This window comes from Phascolarctos cinereus, unplaced genomic scaffold (assembly GCF_003287225.1).
Source record: "Phascolarctos cinereus isolate Bilbo 61053 unplaced genomic scaffold, phaCin_HiC Scaffold_726;HRSCAF=1367, whole genome shotgun sequence".
In the NCBI taxonomy this organism is placed as follows: Eukaryota; Metazoa; Chordata; class Mammalia; order Diprotodontia; family Phascolarctidae; genus Phascolarctos; species Phascolarctos cinereus.
The window spans coordinates 368,344,167-368,366,590 of NW_027556098.1; the positions used below are offsets into that span (position 1 = coordinate 368,344,167).

Consider the following 22,424-nt stretch of genomic DNA (forward strand, 5'->3'; position numbering starts at 1 on the left):
CATCCAGCCCACCTCCCAGCTCCCAGATGTGCGCTGGCATCCACCTCTGGGATGGTGTACCATCTCAGGCACACGCACGTACGCATCCCGACCCTAAGCCCACAGCAGCCCTGGTGTTGTAAAATGAGAGTGAGTTTCCCAAGTTCACCCAGGCCCCTGGGTTGGCATGGCAACCAGGCAACCTGTTCCCGAGCCGGCGGCTGCTTCTCCTGCCTCGCCTCGCCCGCCTCCCCTCCCCTCCCTCCCTCCCGGACTCTCTTTTTCTCCCTCCCTCCTTCCCTCTCCCTCCTCTCCTCTCCCCCCTCCCCTCTCCTCTCCGCACATGCTGCTGCCGCCGCCGCCGCCGGAGCCAGGGCCGGAGCCGATCCCAGCATGCACCGCGCCAGCCCAGTCCCCAGTGGGCCGCCATGTTGTCGGAGTGAAAGGTAAGGGGGAGCGAGAGCGCTGGCGAGAGCCGATCCGGGGGGCTGAAATCCATCTTCATCCGACCGCTCCGCCCGTGAGTATCCGAGCCCTGCCGGGTCCAAAAGCTACCCGGGACTCCCAGCGAGCCGATGGTCCGGTCATATTGGGGTTCTGGGCCGGCGGGAGCGGGGAGAAGGGCTTTGGAAAAGCCGCCCCGGCCCTGGCTCCCGGGGCTGGCGCTTCCCTCGCTCCGCTCCTAGTACATGTTTTGGAGTCAGCAGCAAGGCCCCTATTGTTATCGGAGGAGGGAGGGGACGCGGAGGGAGGTGCAAACGGGGGAAATCCTCTGCCTCTAGGCCCCGGCCAGATGCATTCAGGGGTTTCTGCATTCGCCCTCCCCCAGCCCGGAGATGGGGGGCGTCCCCCCCACCCCGCCCCCTCTTCACCCCAGCCCCCCAAAGCCCAGGGCTCGGGGTGCTCTTGTACATCATATATGCGGGTTGGAAAGAGGGCTCGATTGTCTCCGTGGACGTCTAGGGGCTGAAGGGGGGGTAGAGCCAGGGGCACCCCAGATCTGTCTCTCGGAGATGGGGGGCAGGTGGGGGGGACAGCCAGACAGCCTTGGAGCAGGAGAAAGCTTTTGCCGGGTTAGTGTGGAGTGACCAGACCGGGTGAGTGGGGGAACTTGGTGGAGGGAAGGAGGATAGATAATGGAAAAAGGTGTGGAAGTCCCCCTCAGGAAGTTTCAGAGGCTTGGAGGCAGGATTTACAGGCTCTGCTGGTCTTTTGTTTACGTGGGGAGGAGTTGTTGGGGGGCTTGGGGAGGGGGGAGGCTGGGGGAAGGGCCCTGGTTGGAAACAGAAAGAAAGAGAGACCGAGCTTTCCTTAATTGAAAAGGGGCTCTACTCTGTTAGTTGCAAGGAAAACAAACGCGCACTCACGCACACACACAAACAAACATAATATCCTCTTATCCTCTGTGTATTACAATGCTCGACAATTTCAGTCTGGTCAATGTGCCTGGTAAACAGGTAATTTTTTATATTTCTGAGTTAACCCTTCTGTTCTCCTGGGAGAAAGAAATACACTTTGTTAACTTTCTTCCGAGAAGAAATTTTATTTAAACAGCTTCTTTCTTTGAGTGAAGATTTTTTTTAATGTATTTTTTTTTGGTATCCTTCGTATAATCAAAAGAAGGTTGGTTGCTTCTCATTTCATGCCCTCGGTTTTTGCTCATTTCCTGTTCTTTTCGGAGTATACCGAGTTTGTATTGGAGGGGTGGTTTTTTTTAGGCCTTTTCTTAAACAATAGGTTTGTAGCTTTCGATGATGTAGTTTTATATAAGTGAAGTGAGCAGTTTTTTTTTCTTCTTGTGCTAATTTTAACTTCTAAAACACGTCTAAGAGCTGCTGATTCTTTATCTAGTCTTTGGAAAATACTCATTGGATTCTGAACTTTGATTGGTACTTTGTAGTATACACGTTGTATTCATTTTGGCCAAGGCCACTCTTGGCTTTTTTGAAGTTAGCTTTTGTTTAGTTTGAGTCTCAGTTTTGTTGCCTAAAAATACATTTCTGACCCCAGAGTGTTTGTTTTTTAATTAAAAGCATGTGTTAAGAAACATGTTTTTAGTAAAGCATTTAAAAGGTGTTTATGGGAAAAAAGTTTTCTTTGTTTGAAAGTGTGCTAGTCAGGAAAATGATGATGTTATAAACAGTTTGAAAGGTTTGGGAAAGAGAACAACTGTCTTCATTAGAGATCCAGTAGTTTTAAGTTACTTATTCTTATGTCTACAATTGTATCTTTAAAAACCTGTTACAAATGGTGACTTTTCAGCATGGCTCAGATCTGTAGGTGGAGTCTTTAAAGCATATAGGTTAATATTTTCCATTTAGGTGATAGTATTAATCTGTGCACTGTGCACTCTGTCGGTGTTTCCAAATATTGTATGTTAGCACTAAAGTTGAATGTCATCTAGTTATTTGCCCCTCCCCAAGGGAAAAAAAAAACAAACCCAAAACAAACTCTGCACTCTGCCAAGTTTTTTGATCTTATTTGTGATTGTCTTGCCCACATTAGGTGAAGCAGGAAGTTCCAGGGTGTGCAGATGGCTTTACAAAAGCTGATTGTATTTTTAGACATTTTGATTAGGACTCTTTTCTCCCCCCTCCCCTTCCCTTCCCCAAGTCTCTTGTGAGAACAAGCTTGTGGTGTTCTTTATGGCAAGGCATGGGGAGGGGGATTGTAGTTGGAGGAGCACCGCTACTAATCTTGGAGTTCAGACCACCTGAGGCATTTCCTCACTTATTATGTGGTCCTGCACTGGTTGCTTAACCCCTCTCTGCCTCAACTTCCCCATCTGTGAAGTGAAGATAATAAGACTTGAAATGACTTATCTCAGAGGATTGTTTTGAGGTAAACACTTTGTTATCCATGTGGGAATGGAATTGGGGTTTAAATTTGAGAAGCTAATTTCTATTGGGGGAAGTTTAAATGTGAGCTAAGTTTTTTATTTGCTTGTACTCTATGAAATGTTCAGTTTCTGTTTTAGGTATTATCATTGTACACTGTAGCCTTCTTTTAAGGACAGCATGGGGGCAAATTGATGAGTTAAGTATGTGATATGGACTGCAGTTACCCCAGATTCTGCTAGACAGTGAATAGTCTTCCAGTGTAGAAAAAATAGAAAATGCATTTCTTCCAAAATGATAACGAATTTCTGAGAAAATCGTGTATGATTTGGTTTGTTCCTGGGAAGGAAAGTTGCATTGAATTGAATAAACTGTTGAAATTTGACTCTACTGGTAGGTTTGAGCAAAGGCAAGATCTTCTCCCAGAACTTACACTCAAGACTACCCCCTAGCAGAGTTTTTGGGAGTGTGGCTAGTTAGACCACGCAGTCGTGGGGGCGAGAAGCCCTTTCTCCATGTGGTGTGGATTTTGAATAGGTTATATACTCCATCTTATCTAAAGCTGTCTTCTGAATTTGCTTTTCAAGTGAGAAGTTAGCTTGTTTCTGTTGTGGCGCTGAGTTTTTCCCAATTTGCATCTTGTAAGGCAATTTTGAAATGTTGTAATCTTAGGGTTAGTGCCATCTGAAGAGAAGGGAAATGGAATTTGCAGCCATTAGGGTAAGAGGTCTTTGGCTTCGAAATTGGAGTAGCCTCTTGTCAGGTTAGTTATTACAGACAGTTGATTTATTACTTTTTAGCAATTATTGGGCACCCAGATTAGGATAGGTGCTGAACCTTACATAAGAAATAGAGTCCCTAGCCCTTGTTGAACTTTATTTTGTGACTTAATTTCCACATTTGCAACTCCACCATCATGAAAACAATGACAATGTTGAATTTTTGGAACTATGGTATCAAGCTAAGAATTGCTACAATAACCAAAGTGAGCTCAATTTAGTCCACCCTTATTACCTAACGTATATTAGAATCTTATCGATAGGGTATTGACAGTGTGATTGGATTATTAATTTTTATGGTTAATTGTATATTTTGACTTATTGACAATATTTTTATGTTATTTTTATAATACATTTAATATCTTTTTGAAAAGTCATTAGTTTACCTAGGTAAGATTTCAGGCAGGCCAGGCTCTGGAGTTTAGAGTCTCTGAACACACACACACAACACACACACACACACACACACACACACACACACACACACACACATACATTTTAATAACTATTTCTATATAATTGGTTTCCTTTCTAATTCTATGTATTTTATTTTATACATTTAAAAACATACTGAGAAGGTATCTGTAGGCTTTACCAGACTGCCAAAGAGTCCAGGACACAAAAGAAATTAAGGCCCCTGGCTCTAGGACATTTTTTTGCTGTTATGCCACTAAGAAGTTAGCTGTGTTTCTTCTAAGTGTCAGCGATGCATGCGTTTGCTTTCTAATGGTCCTCTCAAATTTTCAAGATTCTGAATTAGTGCAAATTGTGTGGTCCATAGTTTCATTGTATATGCAGAGAGAAGTGTTTAGTTTGTTTTGATTGATAATAATGGGGAGTGTATTTCAAACACTTCGAAGATAGAGATGTCAGAGTTAGCTAGCTCATTTGAGCTTCACACCTGGGGGCTGAGGAGAGTAGTGGGAATATTTGTTATGTTCCCCCCCCTTTTTTTTTTTGGAGAGGCAGTTGGAGTTAAGTGAGTTGCCCAGAGTTACACAGCTAGTGAATGTTATGCATCTGAGGCCAGATTTGAACTCACATCCTCCTGACTCCAGGGCCGGTATCCACTGCACCACTTGGCTGCCCCTGTTATGCCCATTTTCATGTTGGGGAGCTTGAAGCTCATAACTGAGATAAGGAGAGTGGTCCAGGGCCCTAAAGCTGGCAGCGGCATAATCCAGGCTGGAGCCCATGTCTTCTGACTTCCTACTTCCATCCGTGTTCTTAGTGTTATAATGTGCTCTACCGCACTATCGCCCTCCTCAGTTTATGGGTGGAAATCGTTGGCTGGTTGTTTGCTTAAAATATTTTTGCTGTGGTGCAGTTGGGTTGTACATAAACTATTGTGGAAAATCGGTAATTGACAATTGATTTAATCATTGTCTGTTCAATCGGGGCCCCTCCCATTATTGTGTTTGCAAGGGGGAAAGAAAAGTTTTCCAAGAGTGCAACCCAAGATTCTTTGATGTTCTCTGTCAGAATGCCAGCCACTATACATTTTATAAATATGATTGGGGCAGCTCACATGAGTCTTTCAGTTTTGTACATACAGAACATATATTTAAACTATCTACCACCAGAGTTCAACTCAGAAACCTCATCTTGGCATGGAGATCCTCCTGGTTTCTTGAAGACTATGCCAGTGAAGCACAAGCCGCTGGCACCTTCTACCAAATGGTATTGGCTTTGAATCTGGGCCTGGCATCTGACAGTGTCTTTTGTGGAAGGCCTAGGCCTAGCTGAGTTTGGAGAGAGGCTCATCACCCAAAGGCTGACTGCCTGTCAGGTGATGAGATCCTCCTCTCCCCAGGGGTTCCAGGCTGAATGGGCCGGGGCCTGGGGCTGGGAGAGTATTCCTACCATTTGAACTGAAGACTCCTTTAAGTAAAAGTATTTTAAAACATGTAGCTGTGTGATAGTGATCAGACGTCAGTGCTTGTGCTTTCTTGTTTCATTGGAAAAAGCAGGAGGACTTTTTTTCATCCTGCTGCATGTCATGGATTTTGTAAAAAGGCTTGATTCACCATTTCCAACCTGTGTCTCCTTAGGTGTTGGTGGAATGAGCGTTGCATGTGTTTTGAAGAGAAAAGCAGTGCTCTGGCAGGACTCCTTCAGCCCCCACCTGAAACAGCACACGCAAGAAACAGCTAATCCCAACATGCCTGTTGTTTTGACATCTGGAACAGCAGGGTCCCAGACACAGCAACAGCCGGCTGCAAACCCGGCCCTTGCGGCAGGGACTCACTCGAGCCCCGTCCCAGGATCCATAGGGGTTGCGGGCCGCTCCCAGGACGACGCCATGGTGGATTACTTCTTTCAGAGGCAGCATGGTGAGCAGCTTGGGGGAGGAGGAAGTGGTGGCGGCGGCTATAATAACAGCAAACATCGCTGGCCTACTGGGGATAACATTCATGCAGAGCATCAGGTAAAGACACACTACAGTATTTCAGTTCTGAACCCATGAGTGAATAAAGCAGTGTCCATTTCGGGGCATCTGCTTTCTGTGAATGTTCTGTAAAGTTGGAATTATCATTGGAGTTGGGCATAAGATAATCATTCACTTTTTTCTTTAGGATGTGTAACCTCATTAGAGGAGTGAACGAGCGAATGGTCGGTCGATCAGTTCTATTGCACTCAATATTAAGGGGGCCCCTGTGGGGGGAGGGGAGGACGTGTGTGTTCTTGTTTTGGCATGGGTTTTTTTCTCTTTTCATGCAAAGGTACGTTTTTAAGAACCTTCCAGAGCAGCTGTTCTCTAACGTGCCTTAACTTTTAAAAATTGATAGGAAAAAGCTTATTTTGGACAGGAATGATGTTTGCATTGTTTATGCCCTCTTACTATTAATGTGCAAAATGAAGAAAAGGGGCTTGTTAAAAAATACTTCCCTGAACTAGAGTGGGGTTAGAAATGAGAGATGTCTGCCACATGCGTCTTGTGTTTGAAACACAAAAGAATCAAAGTTTGGCTTCAGAGTTTTGTTTGGGCTTACATTTCACCATATAAGTAAGTTGGTTTTGGCTTATCTTACTATGTATTCTTTTCATCTGAAAATGTTTTAGCATAGTATGCTAAGAAATAACTGAGTTTAACGCAATGTGTGTTTCTTAACTTGCTGGTTCTTAAGGTTAGAAAGTCCCCTCCAGCCTGCGTGTGGTGAGGGAGAGCTACAGATGGAATTTAGAAGAAAATTTTAGATTTCTGTGGATTGCAAACTCCTTAGCACTATTTTTGCAGAGGAGAACAAATTTATTACTTCTGTTAAGCCTCAAGCACTTTTGTTAGGATTATCTTTCTTTTTTTTTTTAAAAAGTATTCATCTACAATTACAGATTTAGTTTAATTTTTCCTTAGGGGTTAGGAGCCAAGATTACAATTTTTATTAGCGCATTGTCAAATCAACGCATTTATTATCTTAAAAAACAAGCATGAAAACCTTGTTTTATTTTAAAGGTTCTATTTTTTAAAAAAAATCAGCTCTGCCCTTTTAGTCTGAACTAATAGGCTTTAACCCTATTGAAGATGAGGGCCCTGTTTGTATTGTCTCCAGCATCTTACACGGGATCTTGAACATAGAAGATATTCAGCAACTATTTATTGATTGAACAATTGAACTTTGGACTGTGTGGTAACAGCTAATTTTCAGAACTGTGCAGATAATTACGCAGTTCAGATTTCAGATGAACAGACTAAGAAATAAATGTTCAGTCTTATTTACTGATGGCCCACAAGAAATTACTATGCTGAAAAGTAGATATCTTAAAGTTTAGATGCTGAATTGAGTTGTCAGAAGAAACATTAGCACCAGCTCTCCTTTATGCATCATTTGGCAATTACAGAATACTTTCCTTACCCAAGTCTATGATGCTGGTAGCACACATTTTGTTATTTCTGTTGTATAGCTGAGAAAATTGATTTCAGAGTGGGGCAGTGACTTGCCCAGGGTCACACAGCTTAGGTGCACACATTTGACCCAAACTTAGAACTTTTGATTCCAAGTCCAAGTGCCTTTAGGATTCCTGCCTAGTACATTGTACTTAGCACACCTTTATTATATGTGGACTTTGAGAGCAGAGGGGAAGTTGTGATTTTGGGATAAGGAACAACCCTTTCAGGTCATTGGGATATAAGGTAGCAGAGGCAGGGGGTGGGATTTCCCTTCACAAGAAAGAGTTAATGTATTTGTTAAAATTTAGTAGTTTGCTTGAAAGAGGAAGGGAATGAATAGGCAAAATCTTCCATAACCTTGGGTTTATCATCATTAGCAAGCATTTCTTGAGCAGCTCTTGTGTGAAATACTCATTTTGAAGGTAGTGCCTTATAATTGAAAAGGAGTTATGATCTCATTTGGCCATCACAACAGCCCTGTGAGGTAGGTGTTGCAAACATGTCTGTATGTATTTATACACATAAGTGCACACACACATATGCATGTGTATATACTACGTGTGATTTCTTCAATGGAGCAAATTTCTGTTAAGGAGACGGCCCCTGTCAGTTCAGATCAGCACCTGCTCTGCTGTTTGTAGACTTAGAGATTCAGTCCCTACTCTGAGAGTTTCAGTGACTTGCCCAGAGATAACTGGGCTGGTGTGAGTCAGAGGCAGAACTCTGAGGCCGGTTGTCCATCCTTTGTACCATACTGCCTATAACAGCAAATAGTGTTATCTGTTGCATAGATAAGGAAAAGCTAAGTAACCATAAGAATATATAACATTTACATAGTGTGTGTTTTAGGGTTTGCAAAGTCCTTTATGTGATCTCACTTGATCCTCACAACACCCTTTAAAATAGTCGCTATTATTTTTTAAATTAAATTTCTTTTTTTTTTTTCATGAAGGTCTACCTTTTCTTCCTCATACCTCCTTACCTCCAATTGAAAAATCAAGAAAAATAAAACCTCTTATTGTAAACACGTATAGGTGAGAAAAACAAATTTTGACATTGGCCACATCCAAAAAAATTATGTCTCAGTCTCCACTCTGAGTTTTTCATTTCTCTGTCAGGAGCGAAACACGTTACTTGTTTTATCCACAGTCCTCTGGCATTGTGGTTGGTTATTGTGGTGATCAGTTTTCCTAAGTCTTTCCGAGTTGACCGCCTTTACAATATTGTTATTATTGCTTCTGTTCATGTTGTATCAGTTCACACAAGTCTTCCCAGGTTTCTCAGAAACCGTCCTGTCCATCAGATTCATTTAATAGCTAGCATTTTTATAATGTTTTAAGGTTTGAAAATTCCTCATAACCCTGGGGAAGTAGATACTATTATTATCTCCATCTTATAGATGAGGAAATCGAGACAGAAAGAGGTGAAGTGACGTGCCCAGGGGCACACAGCTGACAGGTGTCTGAGGCCAGATAGGAACCCTTCCTGACTTCCTAATTTTTTTATAGCCATTCCTTGATTCATGGGCCATCAGTTTCCAATTCTTAGCTGCCACAAATATTTTTGTACATATGGGCCTCTTTTCTCTTTCTTTGATCTCTTTGGGGGATAGACCCAATATTGCTGGGTCAGAAGGTATTCACAGCTTAAGAGTTTTTTGTCAGTTGTTCCAATTGCATTCCAGAATGACTGAACCAGTTTACAGATCTACCTACAGTGCTCTAAAGTACCTATTTTCCCACAGCCCTTGTGGCATTTGCTATTTTCCCCAGTCTGGTGGGGGTGAGGTAGAACCTCAGAATTGTTTTAAATTTGCATTTTTCTGATTATTAGTGAGTTTAGAGCATTTTTTCATATGCTGGAGTTTTTTCCTCTGAGAGCTGCCTTTTCATATCCTTTGACTAGTAGTTGCTGTTATTACCCTCTTTTTCCTTAGTAGGAAACTGATGTATGGTTAAATGGTTTACCTTGAGGCAGGATTAGAACTGGAGTCTTCTTGACTCCTAGGGCAAATTGCTGGTAAGCAGCAGAACCAGGACCTGAACTCAGTGAATTTGAGAGTATGATGCTGCCCCTTATTCATTGTAGGCTCTGTAGAATGCAGTATAAGATGTAGCCCAAGCTCTCAAGGGTGTGTGTGTGTGTGTGTGTGTGTGTGTGTGTGTGTGTACACACAATAAAGTATGGTATAGACAATTAGTCCTATAGGGGTTCAAAATGCCAGTGATAAATGGGCTGGGGGCAGGGCTGTAGGGGAAAAGTAGATAGAAGGGAGGGATGGACATGATATAGTTTAGGAGCAGTGAGACTAGATTAGACTTTAAAGGCTAGTGGGAAGAGTGAGGTTAGAGACGTAGGCAAGGCCAGATTACGAAGGGCCTTGAATGTCAGGTTAAAGAGTTCAAACTACTTTGTAAGCATTGGGCAGTAATGGATAGTTCTTGAATGTGTGGGTTATATGATGTGTGCCACCTTGGGTTTTAGGAAGGTGAATATGGCAACAGTATTGACAGATTAATAGGGGTGGAGGGTGTTGTGATCCTTTAGGTGAAAGGTAGAGAGAACTAGGGTCTTAGAAGTGATTGTGTAGCCTAAGGGTTGATTAAAGATAAGTGAGGGAAGAATCACTGGCAGGAGGGAAGGAGTCAAGAATGACTCTATGGTTTCTGCTGGGGTGACTGGGAGAATGATAGTGCTGGGGAAAGAGGGGAAGGGAAGGTTGGAGCTTTTCTTGGGAGAAGGATCAGTTCAGTTTGAGATGTGGAGACGTGGAGGTAGACTATTAACAGACTCCTGGTGGTGTGATGGGAAAAGCACTGCTTGACCTGGGGCCTGCCTTGGATCCTTGGGAGCTGGCAAGGTCTGTCACTTGACCTCTGACTTCCAGCATCCAGTATTCCCACTGTGGGAAAATAGGTCCGTACTTTAAAGTACTATAGATGGATCTGTAATGTAAAATGCAGAGGGATAATCCTGGCACTTAGGGTAAGTTCTAGAGCCCCATTTTAGGAGCAAAATTGCTAAGCTGTAAAGTGTCTAGCAGAGGTTGACTAGAATGGCTTGGCTATTCAAGAGTCAAAGTGAAGGACCTGGGAAGGTTTAAACTTGGAGTATGTGAAAAGGGGTCTTGTGGAAGGGCTGACAACTAGGTGGCGTTGTGGATAGAGCACTGATTAGGAATTAGGAAGACTCATCTTCCTGAGTTCAAATCCAACCTCAGACACTTACTAGCTGTGTGACCCTGGGCAAGTCATGTAACCCCATTGCCTCACTCTCCTCACCTGTAAAATGGGAAACCACTCCAGTATCTTTCCTCAAAAAAAAAAAACCCAAAAACCCAAATGAGGTCAGAAAGAGTTGGAATATAGCTGAAATGATCAAACAACAATGTAGAGAAGGAAGCTTACACTTATCCTGCCTGGCCCTAGAAACTGGGAACAATGCATGAAGGCTGCAGAGAAGCAAATTTATGCTAAATGTAAGGAACCGTTTGTAATTCTGAGGTTTCTGTGAAGTGTTTAGTGAGTCCTACGGCACTTACATATGGCTTAATTATTGGGTGGGAGATGTAGATTTGGGCATCACTTACATAGACATGATAGTTGAATATCTATAATTTCAGTCAGTCAATCAATAAACACTAATTAAGTGCCTATGTGCCAGGTGCTGTGCTTAAGTGCTGGTGGATATAAAAAGAGGCATAATACAGATCCTGCCCTCAGTGGAGCTTCTACTATAATGAAGAAGACAACAGTTTCTACAGTGTTTGGTAAATAGAGTTCTTCAGATGAAGACTACAGAGCCATTTGTTGTAGGAGGGGATTCTTGTTCAGGTACAGGTTGGACGGGAAGAGCTCTGAGTTTTCTTAATTTTTTTTGGTGAGACAATTTGGGGTTAAGTGACGTGCCCAGGGTCACACAGTAAGTGTCAGGTGTCTGAGGCTGGATTTGAAGTCAGGTCCTTCTGACTCCAAGGCCGGAGCTTTATCCACATCACCATCTAGCTGCCTCTCTGAGTTTTCTTAAAAGCTGTGCTAATGGAGGGTAAGCCATGGCAGGTCTCATCATACTAGAAAGCTCTCGTTTCTGACTCAAAGTGGGGTGTGTGTGTGTGTGTGTGTGTGTGTGTGTGTGTGTGTGTGTGTCTCCTCCAGGGACCACCAGGCTATGTTTGAGAGGGTCATTACCATAAGGTTGGGCACTAGCTGTTGGGTTATTATGGCTGTGGCAAGTCATGTACACATTTGGGAATGTGTATCGAATTTTGACTTGCATTGGTGGCAATGAACAAACCAATAGAATTAAAGAATTTTGAAATAATGAAGAATTGACAAAACTTTTAAAAAAGAAAACATGTTGACTTTTTATTTTTAAGTTATTTAATGATAAATTCTATTGAGGAAAATGGAAGGCAGAGTTAAGGTATCCAGCATTATCTTTCAGGAGGCTGGGAAAAGGTCCAAACCAAACTGTAGTCAGGAGAAGATGAACCAGCTTTCTGTGAGGGTATAAGACTTTTCTTTGTTCAATCCCACAGGTATTTATTGAGTGTAAATTAGGAGTTTAGGATTGTGTTAGGGATTATTAATAGATGTGACATTTGCCGGTATGATTGGTTTTGTTTGGGTCGCTAATGAGTGATACATAATAACATCAGATGACCATTCATGACATGCTCATCAACAAGGAAGTTAAAAAAAAAAACAGCCAGTCTCTCTTAAGTGTTATTCATCAGAACCCAACTACTGAGCTGGGCAGATGTGGAGAATGAATGGAGATAGGATCCTTGGGAATTTACCATATTGTAAGCTCCACTATGGAACAGTTACAGTTAGGAAGGGCAGAAAAAAATTCTTTGGGGGTGACATTGAAGCTAAACAAGATGATATTACTCATTTCCCCATGAAGCATTCAACAGAAGAACGCTTCTGAGTAAAGGCACCTGGGCGAGCTGTGAATCTGAACAGTACTGGAGGGGTGTCCCCAGAGACCCTTCCCCTATGAGTCCTGTAATCCTATGTCACACCATGCCAGTAGTGGTTATGTCTATAACTCAAAGGAGGATGTATTGAGGACTGTTGTTGTTTATAGGTTTTTAACGTTTCCTTCTTGGAAGGACCTTGGAGGAACTGGGTTCAAATCCTGACTCTGTTTCTAGTAGTGGGATCCTGTGGAACTCCAAGTCTGCTTGTCTAAGCCCCATTGTCCTCAGTTATGAAATGTGGGTAATAGTTAGACTATTTAATTAGCTCCTGTTCTGAAGAAAGTACGTTGGAAACTAGAAATAGGAGAAGTCTGCTATTCTTCTATATGGATGACTTTATACCTGTCCACACATATGACAGTCTTTAAAAAGTATCCACAGCCAATTTTAAATTTCAGACTGACATTTTCTTCCAACATGCTTCCCAATTATTTTCTCCTTCCAGTGTTATGTCCCAGTGTTGTAAATTAATAATTGTTTCCTCCCAGGGTTATTCCACTTCCAGGTTATTGTTAGTACTTTGTAAACCTTAAAATGTTATCTCAATGCGAGCTGTTACTATATAAGAAGGTAATCTCTTATCACAAAGAAAGTGCATTCTAAAGCCAAGTAGATTGGCTTTACTTTTTATCTTCATGCTTAGAGTTGTCTGCAGTATATACAGTTTCTTTATCTGTAGAACCTTGGATTTGATCTCCGAGGGTCCATCTCAGCGCTAAATCCTGTGACAATAATAAAACAACATCCCACCTTTGTGTAGTACTTCATGGTTACAAAGTATTTGGTAGCCACCACCCTCCCAGCAGCCCTGTAGAGAGAATAAGAAATCTGCTGGGATTCTCATTTGCTAGATGAGAAAAGTTCAGTGACTTGCATAAGGTCATAAAGCTAGCTCTGGGACCACCTAGTAGAGGTGGAGCCAGAACTTGTACCCAGGATGGCTGGAGTGACCCCAGACTGATCGGTATGGACCTTCCCTTTCATCTCTGAAGTCTTGTGTTTTTCCATTGTAGTAGCCATTTTTAAAGGCTTTGTTATTTTTTTACTACATATGTTGTACTGAGGAGTCATTTTTGAAAAGTTCCATCAATGCCTACATAGCGAATCATTGCATAATATCTTTATTTTCATCAGGCCAATTAATGATCTCTGTGGCCTTCATCCCATTTCCTAAGAAATTTGGCACATTTTGGACCCTGTCTAAAAAAATGTATTTGGCATGAAGAATGGAAGGTTATATTGAATTTCTTTAGTTCATAATAAAGTGATCTGGGGGTGGCAGGGATGGAACTGGTTACACACAGAATTGCTCAAATTGTTAGCTTTGTCCCCAGGGCCTGGGGGGGTGGGGCTTATACGTAGTAGTCACTTTACTTAGCATAGATAAAGTTTTGAACTGATTGTTACCATAGAAGGTGAAAACCTTTTTTAAATGACTGTTGTAAAGTTGTCTAACTCTCCTTGAGATTTACTAATTTTATACTTGACTCCTACATTGCAAGATTACTATCATTGCTCATTTTATGTAGCTCTTTTCATCATTTTCCCTTTTTTGGTTTGCTTTTTCTTACTGACATAGTCGGGTCCTCAAGTATGATGGGTTTCTCTTCCTTCCCCTCCAGCCCCCAGAATGGATTCAAATCACTTTTAAAATTTGGTCAAAATACATGCAAATAACCGATTACATTTAGGCCCTTCCACCCCAGCCTTGACAAGTTATTAGCATATAATCTCTATTCATTTGACAGTTAAACACATATTCAGAGTTTGCAGATGTATATTTAATTCTCAATGGAAAGTGAAGCCTATATAGAGGTGTAAAATTTCTGAAATTTAGGAAGCTTGGCTATACTTTTAGGAGTCTTAATAGGAATTTGGATTCTGGGAAATTTTGGAGAAAATGAAAATGTATGAAAACTTGTTTTTAGTGCTTAAGGCAGTTACTTTGGGAACATCAGTTGAACAAACATTTATTAAGCACCTACCATGTGCCAGGCACGCTGCCAAGCCTCTGATACAAATAAAACAGTAAACTTTTAATGAGGTAGGCGGCATGTACGTAAATACATATACAGTATATACAAAATAAATACCAGGTTGTTTTGCAAGATCAGAGGGCCCTAGCAGCTGGAGAGGAGGGGAAGGGGATGTGTGTGTCTAGAAATTTGCAATCAGAAAGACCTCTATTGAATTCTGCCCCAGACATGACTTGCTGTCACTTAAATCTCTCTCAGCCTCAGTTGTATGATCTGACAAATAGGGATGATAATAATAGCATCTGCTTTGCAGAGTTTTTGTGTACATCAAATGAGAGCATTTTGCAAACATTAAAGTGCTGTATAAATGTTAATTATTGCCATTATTAAATAGGTAGAAACAGAAAACTGTTCAGGAAAAGTTGTTATTCTTAACCATTTTGCTTAAAAGTGGTCAGTCTTTGATAAGCTTCTGGGAGATGATTTTTTCTTTTTCTTTTTTATTGATATCCTTTGTTTTTAGATCATCTTTATTTCTGTCTCTTCCCTCCCTTTTGTAGAGCCATATCTTGTAACAAAGAATTTTTTTTTTAAAGAGATAAAAAGGCAATGGCAGAAAACCAATGAGAATTGTTCTCAATTGTGCCTGAATATATATATATGCAGTAGTCCACATTCCGTCTGGGTGATTGTGGCTCATCTCCACAAAGAGAAAGGGAGGTGCATTTTTTGGGGGGGGTGCTAGGCAGTGGGGTTAAGTGACTTGCCCCGGGTCACACAACTACTAAATATCAAGTGTCTGAGGCCAGATTTGAACTCAGGTCCTCCTGACTCCAGGGCCGGTGCTGGGAGGTGCATTTTTTCAGCTCCATGGGGGATAATTTTTATTTAGATGTATGAAGTAGGCAAGTGAAGGGGGGGGAGAATTTATCCTTGGTGGTCCTGTCTCTATCTAATCGCTATTGTTAATTGCTTAGTAGTTAATAGTCTCAAGGTGTGACTCTTCCTTTAAAAAGGAAATGCTGTCCCCAGTGGTGATGCCTGAGTAGGCTTACATTCCTTTGGTATGTTGCTTAGAAGCCTTTTAGACACAGTTTATAGTCAGTCAGTCAGTGAGCATTTATTAAGTGCCTATTTTCTGCCAGGAGACTTTGGGATACAAAGGAAGGTAAAAGACAGTCTTTGTGTTTGAGAAATTCACACTCTAATGGGGGGAGACAATATGCGAACAGCTGTGTATAAACAAGTTATATACATGATAAAGGGAGGGTTTGAACCCAAGTCTTCTTGACTTCCAAGTCCAGCACTTTGTTCCCTTTAATAATTATAATCTCTATACTGATTATTCTCAAATAATAACTTCTCTGCTGACCTCCAATCTAGCGGTCCAGTTTTAGTGTACAGAATTTAACTGTTAGCTTCCCTGTCCCCAAATCATCTTCCCCCCTCCTAACTTCTCTGTTATTGTCCAGCGTACCACCATCCTTCTAGTTTCCCAGGCATCATCCTCAGCTCCTCACTATTCCCCCCCCATCCAATCTGTTGCCAAGGGCTGTCAATTTCACCTTTGCAACATTTCTCAAATACACCCACTCTGTCCTCTGATTGACACCAACCTTGTGAAGGCTCTCATTTCCTCATGCCTGGACTATTGCAGGAGCCTTCTAGACAGTCCGCTTGCTGCAAATCTCGCTCCAACGCCTGTTCAGCCTCCAGAGTGATTCTCCTGAAGCATGGGGCCACACATATCACTCCCCTACTCAGTAGACTCCAATGATTCTTTGTCATCTCTAGAATCAAATATGAAATCCACTGGCGTTCAAAGTGTTTCATACTTTATAATCTTCACCCCCATCCCTAGTATGTACCTCCCAGGGCAAATCATTTTCAAAGCCTCAGTTTCTTCATCTTTAAAATGAGAGTAGTATTCATAATACTTATCACTGAGGGTTGTGGGGTTTCAGTTACGCATTTGTAAACTGCTTTGTAAATTTTATCATTTGTAAAGCACTTTTAGGTTTGCAAAATAATTTACAAATAACTCATTTTATTCTCCTTATATCTCTGGGAGTTACTATTGTCCTCATTTTATAGGAGAGGAAACTGAGACAAACAGCAGTTAAATGACTTGTCCAGGATCACACAGCTAGTGTCTGAGGTTTGATTTGAACTCAGGTCTTCCTGATTCCTAGTCCAATACTCTATCCACTGTTCCACTTCTTAGTATGACTTGAAGCAGTATGCTTCCTGATAAGAGTTGGCAGAAAAATGTTTTATCTATTCTAAAAATATGCTTTTTAAAGCCACATTCTTCCTTTAAGAACTATCTTCAGTGTTGAAGAAGGTGTATTCATGAAGATGCTGTTCCTTTGGGACCCATGCCTATAGGAAGGAAGGAAACAAGCCCTCATTAAGTGTTTTCTGTGCTCCAGGAGCTGCACTTTACGTAGTTCTCATTTGATCTTCCATCATTTCCCCCACTTTACAGTTGAGGAAACTGAGGCAGATAGAAGTTAAGTGACTTGCCCAGAGTCATAGCTATTAAGTGTGTGAGGCCTGATCTGAACTGAAGTCTTCCTGACTCCAGGCTTGGTTCTCTGTTCACTGAGCGATCTAGCTTTCTCTAACAAACTATACTTGTGTTATAGGTAGTGATTTATATTTTCTAGTTTGGGGTTTGTTTTTTTTTTTTCATTTTTAGCCAGAGGTGATTTAGGCAGCCATTGGAGTTAATTGAGTGAGGAGGTGATATGGTCAGACCTGCACTTTAAGAAAATTGGTGGCAGAAGGAAGGTGGTTTGGAGTGGGGATAGATTTGAGGCAGGCTATCACCAAACATGAAGTGATGAGGGGTTGCCCCAGACTGGTAACAGTATCTGATGAGAGAAGGGTGAATTTGAGAGATGTTGCAAAAGGGAAATCGGCAGGCCTTGGCAACAGATTGGATATGGAGGGTGAGAGATTGTGAGCAGTCAAGGAGGACACTTAGGTTATGGGCCTGGGGGGTTGGGAGCTTCGTGGTACCCTGGACAGTAATAGGGAAGGTAGAGGGTAGGGGAGGATTTAGGGGGAAAGTAAATAAGCTCAGTTTTGAATATGTTTGAAAGGCAGTTAGAGATGTGAGATTGAAGGTCAGCAGAGAGGACAGGGCAGGATAGGTAGATTTGAGAATTTTCAACATAGAAATAATAATTAAATTCATGGGAATTGATGAGGTCACCAAATGAAGTGCTATAGAGGGAACAAAGAAGAGGAATGCCTTGAGTTAGAGGGGGTAATTTGGATGAGAGTACAGCAAGGGACACTGGGAAGAGGAGGCCTAGTAAGAGAACCAGGACAGAGTACTATTCCAAAAACTGAGAGAGAAGAGAGTGTCAGGGAGCCAAGGGTGATACCATGTCAAAGGCTATGGAAAAGGCAAGAAAAATGAGGATTGAGAAAAGGCTGTTGGATTTGGTAACTAAGAGATCATTGATACTTTTGGAGAGAGCGGTTTCAGTGAAATGATGAGGTTGGAAGCTGCATCTGTAAGGATTTAAGAAGAGAGTGAGTGGAGAGAAAGTGGAGGCCTCTATTGTAGATGACCTCTTCAGCAAGTTTAGCCACAAAGGGCAGAAGAGGTAGAGCAGGCTAGTTCTAGGTGTTCCCTCAAGAAATGCTCCTATTTGTCCAGTTTGAACTATAGGAAATGAGCTCTCAGGTGTGGTTAGAATCATAACAGCTTAGAAAGCACACATTTACTAACATCATCTGTGTGCTGGACAGGGTGTTAGGGGCTGCAGATAGAGAGACCAAAAAGAAACATTGCAGGAAAGCTCTTTATACTGAGCACCAAACTATAATTTCTCAGTCATTGTATCTTCATCAGTAAAGTGGATCATTTAAAGCATTGATATCCGTTAGAGTGATATGATATACTTTATTCATTTTGGAAATTTTTGGATTTCTTGGCATATCATGAATATTCCACAGTAACTTTTTTTTTTTTACCCTTGGAAGACAAACCTTTATTCCCTGGGGAGGGACAGGAGAGTAATTAAACGTGCCATAAATTAGTGATTACACAGGTGTGGGTAGATCTCATATGGAAGGGTGGGGAGAGTGCAGCAATGTGGGTCATGTGAACCTGGGGCTGTCTTCCTCACTACATTTTACCTCAAGCCTGCACCAAGGCTCTCCCCAGTGGACGTGGAATGCCAAGGTTATGCCCTGTGTGCTACTCCAACAAGGCAAGGAGAGGCTGCCTATACCCATTTTGAGGGAACAGACCTTTATGAGTCATGCCCTGGCCCACCACGGTGGGTTATATCATGTCGGCAGGGGCTTGTGCATGTGGTCCCCGCAAGGCTCTGCTGGCAGATGTGGTTGAGGAGCAGGGGCAGCTGTTCCTGCTCAGCTGCTGTGAACCTGTCCAATACGTACTGCTCCATGGCCCCTGGGTGGGTTGGTCGTCTAATGCCCAATGAGAACCGGGGCATGGCATTAGAGTTGAGACAGCTGGTGCAGGATGGCACCCCATTGTGACTGTTTGTACTGCCCCCCAGCTTCATGGCCAGCTTCCCCAGTGGCTTGTCCAGCTCATCATGCGGATGTCTTTAGCTGCCAGCTAATACATGTGGGCAACCTGGGCCACGTGGTGCCCATTGACATTAATGAATTGGCAGGGTTTGAGAGGCACCAGCTTAGCCTCTTCAAGGCAGGCAGTGGCCGCATCCGCGCAGCACTGATGCTGTCCCTTCCACTGGTCAGCTATGTTCAGGTGCTCGGTCAGCCAATTCAGCACAGCCATGCCCACCCTGTGCCCTGTAACCTGTTGCCCAAGCTGGCCATCAGCCACCTCTTCCGAGAAGGTCGCGGTTTGGGGCCAGCTTGACTCGTCCCCTGGCTCAGCCAGCTCCACAAGGGCCCTAGCCCCAGATGAGTCATGTCTTCCTCCTCTACTTCTCCACAGTAACTTTTGAAAGAGTTAATAAATTTTAATGAAATAGACAATGTGCCTTGGTGTCCTATTAAAATTTTTTTTCCCTCCAGTTTTCCCTATTGAAAAGTTTTTAAAAAGGGAAAAATAAAATTCTTGTAACAAATCTGTGTTGTCAAGCCAAACAAATTCCCACGTGTTTGGTCTGAGGCCAGATTTGAGCTCAGGTCCTCCTGACTTCAGGGCCAGGGCTCTATCCACTGCGCCACCTAGCTGCCCCGCACAGTTACCTTTTGGACATAGTTTCAAGTTACTTTTCATACTGGCTGTCTCAATCAGTTTCAGTTCGACCAGCAGTGTATCAGTGGATCTGTTTTCCCACAGCTTCTCATATATTTATCATTTTTAATTTTTGTCACCTTTGCTAGTCTTCTGAGTGTGAAGTGGTATCACAGAATTGGCTTTAATTTATTTTTCTTAATTAGTGGTGATTTGGAGCATTTTTTTCGTATGGTTTTGATAGCTCGGGTTCCTTCCCTTGAAAACTGTGTGTTCATTTCTTTGTTAGTGATTGGCTCTTAGTCTTGTAAGTAATAAATGAGTTCCTTACATAGTGTGGATATGGAACTTTTACCTTGTGTCATTTATAAGTGTTTATACGTGTACCTGTCTTGTGATTCTGTCAGCTGGTGGCACCACTATTCGCTTTCTCTTCCTCCTTTGGTATGTTCTTGTCTTTCGTTCTTTCTCCCATTTTGCTTCTGTCCTACTTATACCATCTTAGTATGGGTTCTCTTTATCACCGGCTTGGACTATTAAAGCAGCCCGCTAGATCTGCTGACTTCCGTTCTTCTCAGTCTTTGGTCAGTGTCAGGCTCATTTTCCTTATTCACAGATTTGGTTGTATCACTTCCCTGCTGTTAGCTTTGCTGTGGGTTTTCGGTTGTCTCTGTCTTCAGCCTGATATTAAAGTCTCCTTCACAATCTAAAGTTAAGCCATTTCGTTGCCTCCCATATGCTTGTTGCTTTGGTTAAATTTGACTGTTCATTTCTTGTACCTGTCTTCTATGTGCCTGCCTGGATATTTTGCTTTCAGTTTTAGTTAGGCTTGGAATGCCTCATCTGCTCGCTTGGTTGTTGTTTAGTCAGTTAACATTTCACCTCTGGGAGACTAGCAGAGGTGGCGTAGTGGGAGGAGTAAGAGGAAGCAGTACATCCTAGCTCCCTTCAGAGCTGTTCCAAGGAAGATCTCAGAGGAGCCATTGGACTGTAGTGATAAGGAGTCAAGGAGATAGCACAGTGGGCAGTCTTTCCAGTACAAGATCACAAAATTTATTTATAATCAAGAGACCAGGGCAGAAACTGTGGAGCCGGGAGTGAGCCAGGGTTGTGAAGCCTGATCCTAGGAGCAGAATAGGGCTGTGACAGGAGAGGGGATGTTGGAGCTGGACCTTAGAAGCAGAAGGAGAGAAAATCTTAGAACCAGACCCAGGGAGCAGAAGAAGGCTGTGTGGCTCTGTTGCTCTGACCCTCCCAACGGGACAGCAGATAAGCCAGGTCATGATGATACAACATCGCTAAAGTCTGAGTTGGCCAGAAGAGGGGAAGAGCCTAACTCTAATACAGAGTGGTCATCTGGGAAGCAAGGTTTGAAGAATACATAAGCAAAAAAAGATAAAGCACTCTAATGATCTCAGGTGTCTAAGGCATAACTCCAAAAGAACAACATTATTTTTCAGAGCCTCAAAAACACAGCTTGGCCTCAAGATCAATTGGAATACTTGAAAAAAATGATATATTTTATTTTTTAAATTAGGAATCAGAAGTGATAATATAAATGAAATGGGAATGCTGGAGAAAAGAATTTGGAAAAGATATTAGACCTGTGGAGGAAAGAGACTTAAAAAGAGAATTACCAGCTAAGCAGAAGAGCTATACAACATTACCCAACTAACAGGCTCTCTGAAAATTGAATGGGCCAAATGAAAGTTAACAATTCCATGAGATTACAAGAAATATTAAAACAAAGTCAAAAGACTGAAAAGATAGAAGAAACTGTAAGGTATTATATCAGACTAACCTGGAAAACAGATCAGTGAGAGATAGTTTTAGAGTCATTAGATTATCTGAACACTATGACCGTTCCCTCTCCCTGCCTCCCTTGCCCCCCCCAAAATAGCCTGTATATTGCATTTTAAGAAATCATGCGGCCCTGGAGTCAGGAAGGCCTGAGTTCAAATCTGGCTCCAAACACCTTACTTAGCTGTGTGACCCTGGCCAAGTCACTGAACCCTGTTACCTCACCAAAAAAAACCAAACCCCAACAAGAAAGAAAACTGTTGAGTTACATTAGAATAAGAAGGCAAAGTGAAAACAAAAAGAATCCATCCATTGCCTCCTGCAAGACACTCCAAAATGAAAACCTTTGGGAATATCATAGCTAAAACCTGGAGTTTCCAGGTCAAAGAAAAAGAAAGATACAAGCAGTCAGAAATAAAAAAAAAATTCAAGTCCTGAGGAGCCACAGTAAGGCTCACATAAGACTTAGCAGCTACTACTTAAGAGGAGTAGAAAACATGGAATACAGTATTCCAAAAGACAAAAGATAGAAACCTATAGCCAAGAATAACTTAATTAAAAAACTAAGTATAATACTATAGGGAAATGAAATAGAGAACTTCCCAAAATTCTTGATCAAAATATTGTAGCGAAGTAAAAATTCTTGAAAAACAAACAAGAGGGAGTCAAGAGAAACATGAGATAAACACTGGAGCTTTTCTAAGTACAAACTTTTACTTTCTAAGGTGGAGGGAGGGGGTGATAGAAGTACCCCTTTAGGATCCCCAAATCGTCAGTTGTCATAATGGCAGTCAAATTATCAAGCTCTAAGTCCTTGGAATAGTTTTAAGACTTAAATGATATTAGAAGAAGAAAAGGAATGGGAAAAAAGTATGTCATAGGGCAAAAAGGAAATTAAGGGTGGGGAAGTTATATAATTGATGTGCAAGAATAGTAGTCTATTCAAACAATGAAAAGGAAGTAAATTGGTCAAAGAAAGGTAG

The 22,424-nt window shown here is 42.1% G+C and overlaps 1 protein-coding gene and 1 pseudogene across 17 annotated transcripts in view; one reads left to right on the top strand and one right to left on the bottom strand.

Annotated features, from left to right (window-relative positions):
• The first annotated feature begins 324 nt into the window (after positions 1–324).
• Positions 325–22,424, top strand: part of PUM1 (pumilio RNA binding family member 1) — a 167,459-nt gene continuing 145,359 nt past the window's right edge. For 8 of the 17 annotated variants that reach the window (XM_020983359.2, XM_020983362.2, XM_020983363.2 and 5 more), the window contains exons 1-2: positions 327–425; positions 5,647–6,023. In XM_020983359.2, the coding sequence (XP_020839018.2) occupies positions 5,658–6,023 (366 nt within the window). In that variant the 5' untranslated portion in view covers positions 327–425; positions 5,647–5,657. Of the gene's footprint in view, positions 500–5,646; positions 6,024–22,424 lie in introns of all 17 variants that reach the window. The other 9 variants (XM_020983361.2, XM_020983367.2, XM_020983374.2 and 6 more) reach the window with 4 other exon arrangements.
• Positions 18,748–19,370, bottom strand: LOC144454301 (putative peptidyl-tRNA hydrolase pseudogene; annotated as a pseudogene).